This window comes from Budorcas taxicolor, chromosome 15 (assembly GCF_023091745.1).
Source record: "Budorcas taxicolor isolate Tak-1 chromosome 15, Takin1.1, whole genome shotgun sequence".
NCBI classification, from domain to species: Eukaryota; Metazoa; Chordata; class Mammalia; order Artiodactyla; family Bovidae; genus Budorcas; species Budorcas taxicolor.
In genome coordinates this window covers 4942791-4959822 of record NC_068924.1, presented here as the reverse complement: position 1 = coordinate 4959822, position 17032 = coordinate 4942791, and the positions used below count along the sequence as shown (strand labels likewise).

The following is a 17032-nucleotide window of genomic DNA, read 5'->3' as shown; positions in this document are numbered from 1 at the left end:
GTCTAACTGTATTGTTATTTTTTTAGCCTTTATGGAAAGCTGCAGTGTCTCAGTATGAAAAAATTATTGCACCTGCAGAACAAAAAATAGCAGGAAAATTGAAAAACTATATTTCAGAAATTCAGGACAGTCCACAACAGGTAAAATATTGAAATAATTAATTTTTAACATTTCTCTTAAGCTATTTGAGGAGATATGCATATTTTTACCTAGTTGATTCATTTGGGATGAACATATACTTATTTTGTTTTATATTAGCTTCTTCAAGCATTTCTGAAATATAAAGAGCTGGTGAAGCGTCCAACCATAAGCAAAGAATTGATGCTAGAAAGAGAAACTTTATTGGCAAGACTTATGGACTCAGTTAAAGGTAAAAGTTATCAGAGATTATAGTGTTTGCTTGAAAATTATTTTTGTAGATTACTTTCCTGTTGTTTTATACCATTTTTGATTAAGATTTTTTATGACATCTATATGTTGAAGATTAATTTATTGTTTCTGTAATAGATGACAGGCTTTTAGAATTAGCTGGTTATTTCCTTTCTCTCACTTGATACATGATGAGGTCCCTGAGGATGACCAACTATTACTATTTTTCTATACACAATATTTGACATAGTGTTTGGTACATAGAAGTCATTTTGGAAAACTTTGCTGAATGTATGTAATCATTTATATGATTTAAATGTTTACAGATTTTCGATTAGATTTTGAAAATCGATGCCGTGGGATTCCTGGTGATGCATCGGGACCACTTGCTGGCAAAAACCTTTCTGAAGTTGTCAATAATATAGTTTGGGTTCGCCAGCTGGAACTGAAGGTATTTACTTAAATAAAAGTTGAAGGACACAAGTTGTGAAATGTGCTAAATTAATGTAAAGGCAATCTAGAACTGTAGTGAAAACATTAAGAAAATATTTCCATCTAATTTCGTGTGATAATTAGAATTCTGAGAAACTGAAAAAAATGAAAAATTGATAATTTTCAAAGGATTTTAAAATTATTTGAAGTGTATATTTACAGGATCCTGGTAGGTGCAAAGTATATAAGTATGTTTATATAAATAAATCATCCTAGGTGGAAAGGAAGTTAAAGAAATAGAGAAAGGTAATTATAGTATTGCTTAAGGTAGTGTCAGCAATTTATAGATTTAAAGGACTATTATTTTAATATTTTCAAAGTTGATCTAAGAATCTTATATGTTTTCTAATTCGTGTGTGGTACAATATCTTGCATTTGACTCATGTAATAAATATTTGTTGGTTATATGATTAAGAACAAGCGAATTATTATTATTAGTAATAGTATTATAAAGGCTAGCATATTTGAGAATTCTACTTACTCAAGTTTATATTTTGATGTTTTTTCTCTAATACTCTGCTTAATTTTGTCAGTCAGCTTTCCAAAATGCTACATTGTTCTTTGTATAGTTGTGGAGGAAAGGCATTCTTCTTTAATTGGCATCCACATTGGCCTAATTATTGTTTGAGCTCTTAACCAGAGCATTTAATAAAGAGCTTAAAGTACTACATAACATATTTGTGACTATTGTTGAGTTCTTAGAGTTTCCTCTAAATTTCCTTTATCGTACCCTTCAAATTATGCCTTGTATGTGTTATCGTCTGTGTTTTGCTATTCTGAGGTGGTGTAATTCAGAAGCACAGTAGCAGGTGATATTCTTAAAGTCACTGGAAAATCTTCTATTTTACTGTTTATGGATAAATGGGAAAATAGTTTCTGTATCACAGACCAGAGAAGGGTGCTGATTTTATGCTAATTTTTTTGGAATTTAAATAATAAATATTCTTGTAATTTGGCTTTTTAAGGTGGATGATACTATCAAGATTGCAGAAGCTCTTTTATCTGACTTGTCAGGGTTTCGATCTTTCCATCGAAGTGCTGAAGATCTCTTAGACCAGTTTAAACTATATGAACAAGAACAATTTGATGATTGGTCCAGGGATATTCAGTCTGGTTTGTCTGATTCCAAATCTGGTTTGTGGTAAGTATAAGTATACTACACAGTGAAATCTACATAAGAATCTTTTTTCTCATATTATTAAGTGACAAGATTGTTTTCTGTTTGGTTAGTTTTTGATGATCAACTTTTAAGTCATTGAAGTTGGAAACTTTAACCCCGTTTCCTTTGCTTCTATTATCTGTTCCCCAGAACAGCAGATTCTTAATTTGAAATTAGGCTTGGCGTGCTCCGTGGTCTTTTGTTATTGGCATATGAATGTTTTTCTACCTTTTTATATTAATATTATATATCCCCCACACAGACACTGTAAATGAAAATTTCATTTTTCTAAGCTCCTTGAGATGAAGAATGTTTCTTTTTGGTGTCTAATATAGTAAGGGTTTATAAATATTTATTAGGCTATATTGAATGTAATTTAATTGGTTGACCTTATTATTCTAATGGGTATCTAAAATGGATGGCCTAAAAAACACCATTGTTTCTTTGTTCAGGTCAACTTTCCCTAGTGTGTTATTGTCCGTAGTTTTAAAAACTTGCCACGTTTTCATTTTCAGAAACTTGGTACTTTTTAAAACTAACTTTGGCATAATATGAAATTCTGTTTGTTTCACCTATACTGCTGTAACAAACAATTAGGCCAAAGTGGTAGCTTCCTAAACTGAATGAATGATTTTTTTTTCTTTTATCTTGCATTTTGGCTTTGGAAGAAGAATTAAAGAACTAAAGGTGCTAAAGCATAATGATTATAACTTTATGCCTTTTAATTCTTTCCTTTTCTACCCTGAACCTAAAATATGAGAGGTGGTTCTACCTTGCCCCCTTCACCCAAAGAGTTCTTTGGTCATTTGGTTTTGGAGTATTTGTACGTTTATCACTACAGCTCTGGTGGAGATCTGCTGTGTAAGATAGTGTATCAAAAGCGTTGAGATCTGCAATAAAAAACCGTGTTTAACTTTGTTCAACCTATGTGTTTCTTATTTGGTGATGAAACTCCAAACTCTCACTTTGTTTTTTTTTGGTAAACCCATCATTGTCACATAGCAATAAGTGTGTTTTGGAACATATTTCAATATATGCTGGAATGTAGAAACTAACTTTGAATATTAGTTTCAAATAAAGGCAAAAAGTGTCACTGTTAAAATTTTCTGAGAGGCTTTGTGTTCTTGTAGGACAGTTTTTGTGTGTGTGCTCAGTCACTCAATCATGTCCAACTCTGAGACCCCACGGACTGTAGCCCACCAGGCTCCTCTGTCCGTGGAATTTTCCAGGCAAGACTACTGGAGTAGGGTTGCCATATCCTTCTCCATGCGATCTTTCCAACGCCGGGATTGAACCTGCATCTCTTCTGTCTCCTGCATTGGCAGGTGGATTCTTTACAGCTGCATCACCTGGGACGTTTGGACAGTTTGGGCTAAATTATTATTTTAAGCCATTTAAAAATATCTGCTTTTTATTATACTTCGTTTTATGTGTTATTAAGAAGACTGAAAGATTAGTTCTTTGCTTTTCAGTAGCTTACTTTCTAAGACCTGCAAGTTCTCCTAATTGTGAAAGTGATTTGAAAGAAAGAGTATTATATAAACCTGATCCTGAAAGAAGGATCATAAAAAGGTAGTACTTTAAATTTACCTCAGTGTTTTCACAATCCTGGGAGACTTGAGTGTCCCAATGTAAATTTTGCTATTGTGGCTTTAGAAGAATCAGAAAAAAAACAGTCTTTACATAGTGAAACAAAGAGTAGAGGGATAAAGTATTTGAATATCTCTATGTTCATTGGAAGGACTGATGTTGAAGCTGAAACTCCGATACTTTGGCCACCTGATGTGAAGAGCTGACTCTTTTGAAAAGACCCTGATGCTAGGAAAGATTGAGGGCAGGTGGAGAATGGGATGACAGAGGATGAGATGGTTGGATGGCATCACTGACTCAATGGACATGGGTTTGGGTGGACTCTGGGAGTTGGTGATGGACAGGGAGGCCTGGCGTGCTGCAGTTCATGGGGTTACAAAGAGTCGGACACGACTGAGTGAGTGAACTGAACTGAACTCCTAATATTTTAATATTCTTTATTATTGATCCTTTAATAGAAGTATTAAAGAATCAGATAGACTGACTAAAAATCTAAAATATATTTTAGAAAGTGAATCAAATTATGATGGATTTGATGTCTATTTTGAATTTTAGCTGAATTTTAAGAGATTGACTTTTCTGAGTTCAAAGATTGCTTGGTTGAAATATTAAAATGATGGTATATTTTGGATATTACAGTTTGTTATCAAGATCTGAATCGTGAAATGTTATGTGAAATAAATGTAATTTGAAAAATAATTAAAAACTGTTTTTTTACTTGAGTTAATTTTGTTTGTTAGGCTTCCCTGGTGGCTCAGTGGTAAAGAACCCACCTGTCAATGCAGGACATGTGGGTTCAATCCCTGGGTGGGGAAATCCCCTGAAGAAGGAAATGGCAACCTCCTTCAGTAATTTTGCCTGGAAAATCTCATGGACAGTGGAGCCTCCTGGGCTATATAGAGTTCATGGGGTTGCAAAAGAGTTGGACATGACTTAGTGACTACTGCCGCTATTAATTTGCTTCAGTCGTGTCCGACTTTCTGCGACCCCATAGACGGCAGCCCGCCAGGCTCCCCTTTCCCTGGGATTCTCCAGGCAAGAACACTGGAGGGGGTTGCCATTTCCTTCTCCAGTGCATGAAAGTGAAATGTGAAAGTGAAGTTGCTCAGTTGTGTCTGACTCTTCACAACCCCATGGACTGCAGCCCATCAGGCTCCTCTGTCCATGGGATTTTCCAGGCAAGAGTACTGGAGTGGGGTGCCAGTGCCTTCTGCAGACTTAGTGACTAAAGAGCAACAATTTTACAGCAAAGTTGTAAAAACTGTTATGTTTTTAATCAGTCAAAAGGGTGAGAACATGAAATTTTGAAATTCAAAAAGTTATTTATTTTGTTTTGTAGTATTGAGGCTAATAGCCGAATTATGGAGTTGGATCCTAATGATGGATCATTAAAAGTGCATTATTCAGATCGGTTGGTGATTCTTCTGAGAGAAGTTCGTCAGCTTTCTGCACTTGGTTTTGTTATTCCTGCCAAAATACAGCAAGTTGCAAACATTGCACAGAAATTCTGCAAGCAAGCAATTATTCTGAAACAAGTATGAAATGATATTTTTGAAAACATGGCTATTCTGAGTTTATTACATTAGAATATTTTAAGGGCTTTGTTTTCTGCTTTTGATTTTATTAGGCTAATAGAATAGCACCATTAAGTCTTATGAAGTTATAGTTTGTATATGACTGCATTACAAACTTTGCTTTGTAATCCTCTATGTGGGAATTTTATTAGCTTGAGGTATTAGTTACTGCTTTTCATTCTCAAAGCATTTGGAAAAATAGAATATTATTCTTTCTCTTTTTTTTTTTTCTTTTTTCTTTCATGTTGCTATCATGGACCCTAAAGGGCTTTCTAATTAAGAGCCCTCTGTCTGCCTGCTAGGGGCCGATTCTTAGAAAATTATCCAGCTGATGGACAGGTTTCTGTTTTTGTTCATTTTCTTAGTCTTCCTGAAGCACACTGTCATCACATCATTTGCGTGTTTAAAATCAGCTATTATTACCTCATTGTCTGTCTCCTGAGCATAGTATCCAAGGCCTCTCTTAATCATGCCCTAGCTGACGTTTCTGAACGTGGTGGATACCCACCCCCTCATGTTGCATGCTTGCTTCGGTAATATGAACCTTGGCTCTCCTCTGAACTTGTCTCTCTGCACTGATTCCTGTTCCCTCTGGTCGAAGAATTCCAAGTAATCCTTTAACTTGCAGCTCAACACTTTATTTGTTTTGTCTTCTTTTAATCGATGGTTGTTTATTTTGTATGCAGTGTGTAAGTCATTCTTAGAACAGTTTTATGTAGTTTTGGAGTTTTACATTTTTTCTCTCATTTGATTAATAGAGGACAGGAACAGTATCTTTTGTGTATTTAGTTTCTCATTTATTGTTTCATCCAACAAAGATCCATTGAGCACTTGTACTGCCAGGTGCAGTGTAGTGAGTATATAAAAATGAATATATTACTGTCATACTCAAGTGTAGGGCTTCTCAACCTTGACACTTCTGACATTTTGGACTACCTTTTTTTCCTTTTTTTTTTTTTTTTTTGTGAGGGATGGCCTGTGCATTGTAGGATGTTTAGCGGCGTCTCTGGTCAGTAGCACCTACTTAGTCCTTACAATTGAAAATATCTCCAGGCATTGCCAAATGTCCTCTTGGGTGCACATCATCCACAGTTGAGAACCACCGGTCTAGTGGGAGAAAGCAAACTGAACATTGAGTTCTCCTTAAATATCAGGCCTTCTGGTAAATACTGTATTTATGTTATTTCAGTTTACCCCCACTCCCAGTTTTACTGATCTAATTGAGGGTCAGATTTGTAAGGCAGGTGTTCTAGTGCTAGTCTGCTAGTGAGTTATGAAGCTAGAATCTGAGGTCAAGTCTCCCTGACTCCAAAGCCCGTATTTATCCCACTGCAATTCATGCAGTGATGACATGTGCACGAGACTGAGTGCTGTATTACAGATGGGCTTCTCTGGTGGCTCAGCAGTAAAGGATCTGTCTGCCAGTGCAGGAGACACGGGTTTGATTCCTGGGTGGGAAGGATCCCCTGGAGAAGCACATGGCCACCCACTCCAGTATTCTCGCCTGGAGAATCCCATGGACAGAGGAGCCTGCCTAGCTGTAGTCCATGGGGTTGCAAAAAGTTGGACTCAACTAGTGACTAGAAAACAGCAACAGTATTACAAGTAGAATTCAGAAAGTCCTGTGAAAGAATAGAGGTGGGAATTTTTATTTATTTTCCTGGGTAAGGTAGAGATGTGCTGCTGGGCTTAGTCTGTCCGTCATGTCCAACTCTTTGTGACTCGACGGACTGTATCCTGCCAGGCTCCTCTGTCCATGGGGATTCTCCAGGCAAGAATCCTGGAGTGGGTTGCCATGCCCTCCTCTAGGGCATCTTCTCAACCCAGGAATCAAACTGGGATCTCTTGCATTGCAGGGAGATTCTTTACCAGCTGAGCTACCAGAGAAGCCCAGGGTAGGGATAGTATCAGATAAATCTTTACAGAGGGATGATGTTTGATGTGAGTTTGAAAGAGTATACATATGTTTTCTCAGGAGCACAAGGTGGAGTGAATGATCATTTCAGAGAGAGGGACTCTATATTCTAAAAGCTGAGAAGCTTACTGACTTCTCTATCCTAAGTATTTAGTGTAACAAAATAAAATCTCAGAGGATGAGTGAATGGTCACATGGTATTTATGTTTACTCCTAGAACAACCATGGGAATCTATTGTGTTTAGCTTTATTCACTTATTTTTGGCTGTGCTGGGTCTTTGTTGCTGCCTGTGGCCTTTCTCCAGTTTCTGGCCAGCTGGGGCCACTCTTGTCGTGGAGCAAGGCTCTGGAGCTTGTGGGCTCAGTAGTTGTGGTACTCGAGCTTAGTCCTCTGTGGCATGTGGGACCTTTCCAGACCCGGGATCGAACCAGTGTCCCCTGCATTGGCAGGTAGATTGTTAACCACGGGGCCACCGGAAAGGCCCCTGTAGATACACCGTTACTTGTGAGCACGCATTTAGCTAGAGCGCGGAGTATGCAGTAGGATATTGGACAGCTAACAGTCTGGCCAGATTGCTGTAATTTTATGGTTTATTTTGCTTCTGTTTCTCCTGACTCGTTTTTTTCTGGAACTACTATTATGATACAGAATAAGTAGAGTGAGTATTCCCTACCAAGTACATTTTTATGCATGTTAGAAGAAAGAAGTGACCTGCTATAAAATTAGTTAAATATTTTTTAAGCACCTGCTCTGTGCCAAGAATTTTGTGACATGCTGGGAATACAAAAATTAAGACAGTGTCTTTAAAGTCCGTAATTAAATTCACTCCACAGCGTCCCCTGATCTTCTTCCCCGAACCTGTCTTTTGCCCCTCACAGAGTTAGCAGTGTCCTCTTTTGTCCACCACTATTCCTTGTAGGTATCTCTGTTTTTTTTTTTTTTGATTCATTGATTAATTCAACAAACGTGACACTATTGTTGCATTGATTAATTCAACAAACATGTGACAAACATGTGACACTATTACCTGTGACACTATTATGGGAAATAGCAAATGCTTGAGTAATACAGTATAAGGTAGTGATGAGCACATATTTGAAGAAAAAGCAAACATAGTAAGAGGATTGTGACAAATCCTGCCATTTTATACAGAGTGGCCAGGGGAGACCTTAATGAAAAGGTAGTAAGAGACGTGACATAAAATGAGGGACAGAACCATGCAGATATCTGGAGGAAGACTGCCGCAGGCGGAGGGAATGAAGGACGTGGAGAGTTGCTTAGGGAAGACTCACCAAAGTTAGAGAAACAACACGCAGGCTCATTTGGCAACAGTGCAGATCAGGAGGGGATTGTGCAGGACTAAAGGCCAGTGTGTGTAAAATGTACCAGGGTACGATTTTAGATTTAGGTTTCATTCTTAGGTGTGTTGACAAACCATTGCAAGTTTTAAGGTAAGAATTTTAGGATTTTGCATTTTATTCTCAAATATATTGGGGATTCATTTGAAGATTTTGAGTAGGTAAAAGATACGATTTACATCTTAAAGGACTGTTCTGGCTACTTTGAATACTTTGACTAGACCGTCGGGCCGCAGTTGGAAAGAGAGACCAATTAGGAAACTGTTGTACTGGTTTTGCCAGGAGATGAGGGTGCTTGAAATGGGGTGATACTGATGGAGGTGGGGAAGGGGTTCAATTCAATATATGTTCAAAACATATATTTTGAGTATAGTCTTCTACTTATAGTAGAAGTATAGAGTTCTACTTATATGGGATGTGAGAGAAGAATTAAGGACAACTCAAAGATTTTTTTGGTGTGAGAAATGGATAAATCATTGTGTTATATACTGACAAGGGAATTGGTTTCAAGAATTGCAGGAAGAGTTCTGTTTTTGTAGCACTTTAGCATGCTTAATGGTTTCCTCTGATTCCCTGTGAGACTGTGAAATTCTTGATTTCAGGGACTAGGTTTTATAGTCTTTGTTTAATCAGCCCCTAGAACAGGACTTGGCGAATTAGAGGAACTCAGCACATACTTACACTTGTTGCTTTTGTACGTTAGTACATGCATAAATGCTCTATTGGAGATAAACTAATTTTTTGTTAAATTTTATACTTGAGAAGGGTTAATATTTCCATTCAAATAATTAAAAATGAAGAATTGAAAATTAAGTGTGATATTTATTATCAATTATTGCTAATTGGAATTTTTCTTTGTAGGTGGCACATTTTTACAATTCTATTGATCAACAGATGATTCAAAGTCAGAGACCAATGATGTTACAATCTGCCTTAGCATTTGAACAGATAATTAAGGTAAATGGACTTTTTATATTATTATAATTAGATTTTACATGTAAAGTGTTTCTTATTTGTTGGTTTTTAGTATACCCCGAGCTTACCATAGCCATTGATCTAAGGCTATAGTTTGCTCCCCAATGACTTCCTTCAGTTTTAATAAGTAATATTTTTTACAGCTGTATTTAAACAGTTGTAATGTTTCACATGTTTTGGTGCTTATTTTGATCAATTGAATATATATATATATTATACTAGCTTATATGCTGTTACATTTACTTTTTCACTGAAGTGTGAGGTCCTTATACACAAGATTCTCTAGTACCTTTCCGTTTTCTCCTGATCTTATAATTTACTTTATTTGCTCTTTACTTATACTTATTTAAATATCCACACATATGAAATTAGGAAAACGCACAATAGTTTTTAAACTGTTAGTATGTGACTGTTCACTTTTTGAAATACACATTTTTAGTCTTCACAGACATGAAGTATTTAAAAAAATTAGTAGAAGAGGACTATACCCTGTAATTCTTGTTTTTACAGTGGATAGCTGGTGTCATGGTTCTTAAGACTACTCCCAGGTGCGGAGATTTATAGGAGGACTCATAGGACTCAGGGTATTGTTGTACTCACGGCTAATTCATTTATGATTTATTACCGTGAGAGGATGCAAAGCAAAATCAGCAAAGGGAAAGGTATATGGACTGAAGGCCTGGGTAAACCTGGTGCAGGTTTTCAAGAGTCCTTTCCCTGTCGAATTACCCAGGGCATGCTTAAGTCCTCCAGCAACAAGTAACACATGTGAGATGTTGCCTTCCTAGGAAAGATCATTAGCGACTCATTGCCAAGACTTTTACTGGTCATGTAGGTATTTTCCTCCTTAACATGTGCCAAAATTCCAGAATTCCAGAAGACAGTCAAGTGTTCAGCATAAACCACATTCTTTAGTTGCAGTGAACCACTCTTAAAAATTAGAGTGTTAGGAACTCTTGCAAAATCCAGCTTTTCAGATGCCAGCTAAGGGCCAATCTTTTAAGCAAACCTTTTAAGGGACAGCAGTCAGACCTGCTAAGTTAGCTATTTTTTTGCACACTAGTACTCAGGCTTAAAATTTACTAGAAGTTACATAATTCATATTGTACATGTTATTATAATTTTTTTCTATTGCCAGAGTTCAATATGAGTTTATGGTGGAAAATTTCAAAAATGTAGGTGAACAAAAACAAAAAATGTTTTAGTATTGTACTACTGAGACTTGGCCATTCATAAACAGTCTGGTGTCTATACCCGTTTAAACATTTTTCCTGTGCATATTTACAAGTGTCTTTTTGAGAATAGGGTATTACTTTATTATTTTTAACCTTTTCATAGATAATGTTTTAAATCAAGTGTTTAGAACTCTTTCTTCTATAATAAATATATTCAAAATTATATCTGTTGATATTTCTAAAGACAAAGCTTATTTTGAGGATTTGAATAATGAGAAGTAAACAGTTATGTTTTTTGGTCAGTTACTGAGTTGTGTCTGACTCTTTGTGACTCCTTGGACTGCAGCATGACAAGAAATCTTTTTTCCCCCCAGAGCTTGCTTACACTCATGTCCATTGAGTTGGTGATGCTATCTGTAGCATACATCTCATCCTTTGCCACCCCCTTCTCCTTTTGCCTTCAATCTTTCTCAAAATTAGGATCTTGAAAATGAGTTGGCTTTTTGCATTAAGTAGCCAAAGGATTGAAGCTTCAGCTTCATCAGTCCTTTCAGTGAATGTTCACGGTTGATTTCCTTTAGAATTGACTGGTTTGACCTCCTTGCTGTCCAGGCTCTAGTCTTCTTCAGCACCATAATTCAAAGGTGTCATTTCTTTGGCAGTCAGCTTTCGTTATGGTCCAACTCTCACATTCATGCACAACTAGTGGAAAAACCATAGCTTTGCTTAGATGGACTTTTGTTGGCAAAGTGATGTCTCTGCTTTTTAATACACTGTCTAGGTTGGTCATAGCTTTTCTTCCAGGGAGTGTCTTTTTGTTTTTTAATTTATTTTTTTATTGAAGGGTAATTGCTTTACAGAATTTTTTTAATAAAAATTTATTTATTTTAATTGGAGGTTAATTACTTTACAATATTGTATTGGTTTTGCTATACATCAACATGAATCTGCCACAGGTATACACGTGTTCCCCATTCTGAACCTCCCTCCCTCCTCCCTCCCTGTATCATCCCTCTGGGTCGTCCCAGTGCACCAGTCCCAAGCATCCAGTATCATGCATCGAACCTGGACTGGCGATTCGTTTTATATATGATATTATACATGTTTCAATGCCATTCTCCCAAATCATCCCACCCTCTCCCTCAGAGTCCAAAAGACTGTTCTATACATCTTTACAGAATTTTTTTGTTTTCATGTGTTTATTAGCCATCTGTATGTCTTCTTTGGAGAAATGTCTGTTTAGGTCTTTTTCCCACTTTTTGATTGGATTGTTTGTTTTTCTGGTATTGAGTTGTATAATCTGCTTGTATATTTTGGAAATTAATCCTTTATCAGTTGTTTCATTTGTTATTATTTTCTCCCATTCTGAGGGATATCTTTTCACCTTGCTTATAGTTTCCTTTGCTGTGCAAAAGTTTTTAAGTTTAATTAGGTCCCACTTGTTTACTTTTGGTTTTATTTCCATTACTGTAGGAGGTGGATCATAGAGGATCTTGCTTTGATTTATGTCGAGTGTTCTGCCTGTGTTTTCTTCTAAGAGTTTTATAGTTTCTGGTCTTACATTTAGGTCTTTAATCCATTTTGAGTTTATCTTTGTGTATGGTGGTAGGAAGTGTTCTAATTTCATTCTTTTACAAGTAGCTGTCCAGTTTTCCAAGGAGGGTCTTTTAATTTCATGGCTACAGTCACCATTCACAGTGATTTTGGAGCTGAAGAAAATTTGTCACTGCTTTCACTTTTTTCCCTTTTATTTGCCATGAAGTGATGAGACTGGATGCCATGATCTTAGTTTTTTGAATGCTGAGTTTCAAGTCAGTTTTTTCACTCATTCACCCTCATCTACAGGCTGTTTAGTTTCTCTTCATTTTCTGTTAGAGTGATATCATCTGCTTATCTAAGGCTGATGATATTTCTCCCTGAAATCTTGACTTGATCTTATGATTCTTCTAGCCTGGCATTTCACATGATACAGTAAGTATGTAAGTTAAATAAGCAGAGTGACCATATATAGCCTTGTCGTACTCCTTTCCCAATTTTGAACCGGTTCCATGTTCAGTTTTAATTGTTGCTTCTTGACTCACATACAGGTTTCTTAGGAGATAGGTAGGGTGGTCTGGTACTCGCATCTTTTTAAGAATTTCCCACTGTTTGTTTTGATCCACATAATCAAAGGCTTCAGTGTAGTCAAAGAGGCAGAAGTAGATATTTTTTTTGGAATTCCCTTGCTTTTTCTATGATCCAATGGATGTTGGCAATTTGATCTCTGGTTCCTCTACCTCTTTGAAACCCAGCTTCTACATCTGGAAATTTTTGGTTTGTGTACTGCTGAAACCTAGCTTGAAGGATTTTGAGTATAACCTTGCTAGCATGTCAGATGAACTCAGTTGTTCAGTAGTTTGAATGTTCTTTGACTTTGCTCTTCTTTGGGATTGGAATGAAAAGTGACCTTTTCCAGTCCTATGGCCACTGCTGAATTTTCCAAATTTGCTGGCATATTGAGTGCAGCACTTTCATAGCATCATCGTTTAGAACTTGAAATAGCTCAGCTGGAATTTCATCACCTCCACTAGCTTTGTTCGTAATGATGCTTCCTAAGGCCCACTTGACTTTGCACTCTGGGATGTCTGGCTCTAGGTGAGTGACCACACCATCATGGTTACTGGGCCATTTAAAATGTTTTGTATAGTTTCCTCTATGTATTCTTGCCACCTCTTCTTAATCTCTACTGCTTCTTTTAAGTCCTTAACTATTTCTGTCTTTTATCATGCCCATCCTTGCATGAAATGTTCTTTTGACACCTCCAGTTTTCTTGAAGAGATCTCTAGTCTTTCCCATTCTATTGTTTTCCTCTATTTCTTTGCATTGTTCACTGAGGAAGGCTTTCTTATCTCTCTTTGCTATTCTCTGTAACCCTGCATTCATATGGTAACCCTGCATTCATATGGTTATGTCTTTCCCTTTCTCCCTTGCTTTCCATTTCTTTTCTTTCCATGGCTATTTGTAAAGCCTCCTAAGACAACCACTTTGCTTTCTTGCATTTTTTTTTTTCCCTTTTGGGGTGGTTTTGGTCACTGGCTCTTATACAGTATTACAAACCTTTGTCCATAGTTCTTCAGGCACTCTGTCTACCAGATCTAGTCCCTTGAATCTGTTTGTTACCTCCACTGTATAATTATAAGGGATTTGATTGATGTTTTTGAACTGAGGTGTTGGAGAAGACTGTTGCGAGTCCCTTGGACTGCAAGGAGATCCAACCAGTCCATCCTAAAGGAGATCAGTCCTGGCTGTTCATTGGAGGGAATGATGCTGAAGCTGAAACTGCAATACTTTGGCCACCTGATGCGAAGAGCTGACTCATTTGAAAAGACTCTGATGTTGGGAAAGATTGAAGGTGGGAGGAGAAGGGGATGACAGAGGATGAGATGGTTAGATGGCATCACCAACTCAATAGACATGAGTTTGGGTAAAGTGCAGGAGTTGGTGATGGACAGGGAGGCCTGGCGTGCTGCAGTTCACGGGGTCGCAAAGAGTCAGACACGACTGAGCAACTGAACTGAACTGATCTGATACCTGAATGGCCTAGTGGTTTCCCCTACTTTCTTCAATTTAAGCCTGAATTTTGCAATAAGGAATTCATGGTCTGAGCCACAGTCAGCTCCAGGTCTTGTTTTTGCTGACCGTGTAGAGCTTCTCCATCTTTGACTGTAAAGAACATAATCAGTCTGGTTTTGATATTTACCATCTGATGATGTCCATGTGTAGAGTCGTCTCTTGGGTTGTTGGCAAAGAGTGTTCGCTGTGACCATCATATTCTCTTGACAGAACTCTGTTAGCCTTTGCTCTGCTTCATTTTGTATTTCAAGGCCAAACTTGCCTGTTGTTCCAGTTATCTCTTGACTTCCTACTTTTGCATTCCAATCCCCTGTGATGTAAAGGACATCTTTTTTTGTCGTTGTCGTTAGTTCTACAAGGTGGTGTTCTTCACAGAACTGGTCAACTTCAGCTTCTTTGGCATCAGTGGTTGGGAGATAGATTTGGATTACTGTGATGCTGAATAGTTTGCTTTGGAAATGAACTGAGATCATTCTTTTCTTCTTGAGGTTGCACCCAAATAATTCAACAGACTTCCTTGTTAACTACTGAGGGCGACTCCATTTCCTCTAAGGCACTCTTACCCGCAGCATTAGGTATAATGTTCATCTGAATTAAATCTGCCTGTTCCTGTCCATTTTACTTCACTGATTCCTAAGATTTCAGTGTTCAGTCTTGCCATCTCCCCTTTGACCATGTCTAATTTACCTTGACTCGTGGGCCTAACATCCCAGGTTCCTATTCAATATTATTCTTTATAGCATTGGACTTTATTTTTACCACCAGACACATCCTCAACTAAGTGTCATTTCTACGTTGGCCCAGCCTCTTCATTCTTTCTGGAGCTATTAGTAATTGTCCTCCACGCTTCCCCAGTAGCAGTTTGGACACCTTCCAACTTGGGGGTTCTCATCTTCTGGTGTCCTGTCTTTTTGCCGTTTCATAATATTCATGGGCTTCTCCTGGCAAGAATACTGGAGAGGTTTGCCATTTCTTCCTCACATGGACCACATTTTGTCAGAACTCTTCAGCATGGAGTTCTGCAAGCCAGTACAAGGGTGTTTTCTACGAGGGCGAAATAATTATACTTAGCATATGTTAAATTAGACACAGTAGGGCACAAAAACTGAGATGGGAGGAAAAGGAACACTAAAGTTCCTTGTACTCCCCTTGCCACTCACTCTAGGGATTCTAACTTATTTACTTTTATATTCTATCAGTACAACAGTAAGCAGTGTGTGTAACTGCTCAGTAAATATTTTTTGAACGAATTCACTACATATTCTGTTGAACATTATAATTGTTTAGTTTCATCAGCTATTTATTGAAGGTCACTGTATGGCAGAGACTTTCTTTGTCTTACCATTTGCCAGTTCAAGTGAAGTGTAGAAACTTTGCTTGTAGCTAGGTCTCTTTACTCCGTTCACTTCAGTTCAGTTCAGGTCAGTCGCTCAGTCGTGTCCATCTCATTGTGACCCCATGAATCGCAGCACGCCAGGCCTCCCTGTTCATCATCATCTCCCGGAGTTCATTCAGACTCACGTCCATCGAGTCTGTGATGCCATCCAGCAGTCTCATCCTGGGTCGTCCCCACTCCTCCTGCCCCCAATCACTCCCAGCATCACAGTCTTTTCCAATGAGTCAACTCTTCTCATGAGGTGGCCAAAGTACTGGAGTTTCAGCTTTAGCATCATTCCTTCCAAAGAAATCCCAGGGCTGATCTCCTTTAGAATGGACTGGTTGGATCTTCTTGCAGTCCAAGGGACTCTCAAGAGTCTTCTCCAACACCACACTTCAAAAGCATCAATTCTTCAGCGCTCAGCCTTCTTCACAGTCCAACTCTCACATCCATACATGACTACTGGAAAAACCATAGCCTTGACTAGACGGACCTTAGTCGGCAAAGTAATGTCTCTGCTTTTGAATATGCTATCTAGGTTGGTCATAACTTTTCTTCTAAGGAGTAAGCGTCTTTTAATTTCATGGCTGCAGTCACCATCTGCAGTGATTTTGGAGCCCCCAAAATAAAGTCTGACACTGTTTCCACTGTTTCCCCATCTATGTCCCATGAAGTGATGGGACCAGATGCCATGATCTTCATTTTCTGAATGTTGAGCCTTAAGCCAACTTTTTCACTCTCCTCTTTCACTTTCATCAAGAGGCTTTTGAGTTCCTCTTCACTTTCTGCCATAAGGGTGGTATCATCTGCATATCTGAGGTTATTGATATTTCTCCCGGCAATCTTGATTCCAGCTTGTGCTTCTTCCAGCCCAGTGTTTCTCATGATGTACTCTGCATATAAGTTCAATAAGCAGGGTGACAATATGCAGCCTTGATGTACTCCTTTTCCTATTTGGAACCAGTCTGTTGTTCCATGTCCAGTTCTAACTGTTGCTTCCTGACCTGCATACAGATTTCTCAAGAGGCAGGTTAGGTGGTCTGGTATTCCCATCTCTTTGAGAATTTTCCACAGTTTATTGTGATCCACACAGTCAAAGGCTTTGGCATAGTCAATAAAGCAGAAATAGATGTTTTTCTGGAACTCTCTTGCTTTTTCCATGATCCAGCGGATGTTGGCAATTTGATCTCTGGTTCCTCTGCCTTTTCTAAAACCAGCTTGAACGTCAGGGAGTTCACGGTTCATGTATTGCTGAAGCCTGGCTTGGAGAATTTTGAGCATTATTTTACTAGCATGTGAGATGAGTGCAATTTTGTGGTAGTTTGAGCATTCTTTGGCATTGCCTTTCTTTGGAATTGGAATGAAAACTGACCTTTTCCAGTCCTGTGGCCACTGCTGAGGTTTCCAAACTTGCTGGCATATTGAGTGCAGCAC

General features: G+C 38.0%; 1 protein-coding gene across 1 annotated transcript in view; it reads left to right on the top strand.

Moving 5' to 3' along the window:
- Positions 1-17032, top strand: part of DYNC2H1 (dynein cytoplasmic 2 heavy chain 1) — a 376760-nt gene that overhangs the window by 16708 nt on the left and 343020 nt on the right. Inside the window, exons 8-13 of the mRNA XM_052652274.1 lie at positions 27-140; positions 259-370; positions 696-820; positions 1827-2002; positions 4950-5145; positions 9320-9415. Coding sequence (XP_052508234.1) covers positions 27-140; positions 259-370; positions 696-820; positions 1827-2002; positions 4950-5145; positions 9320-9415 — 819 coding nt within the window. The remainder of the gene's footprint in view (positions 1-26; positions 141-258; positions 371-695; positions 821-1826; positions 2003-4949; positions 5146-9319; positions 9416-17032) is intronic.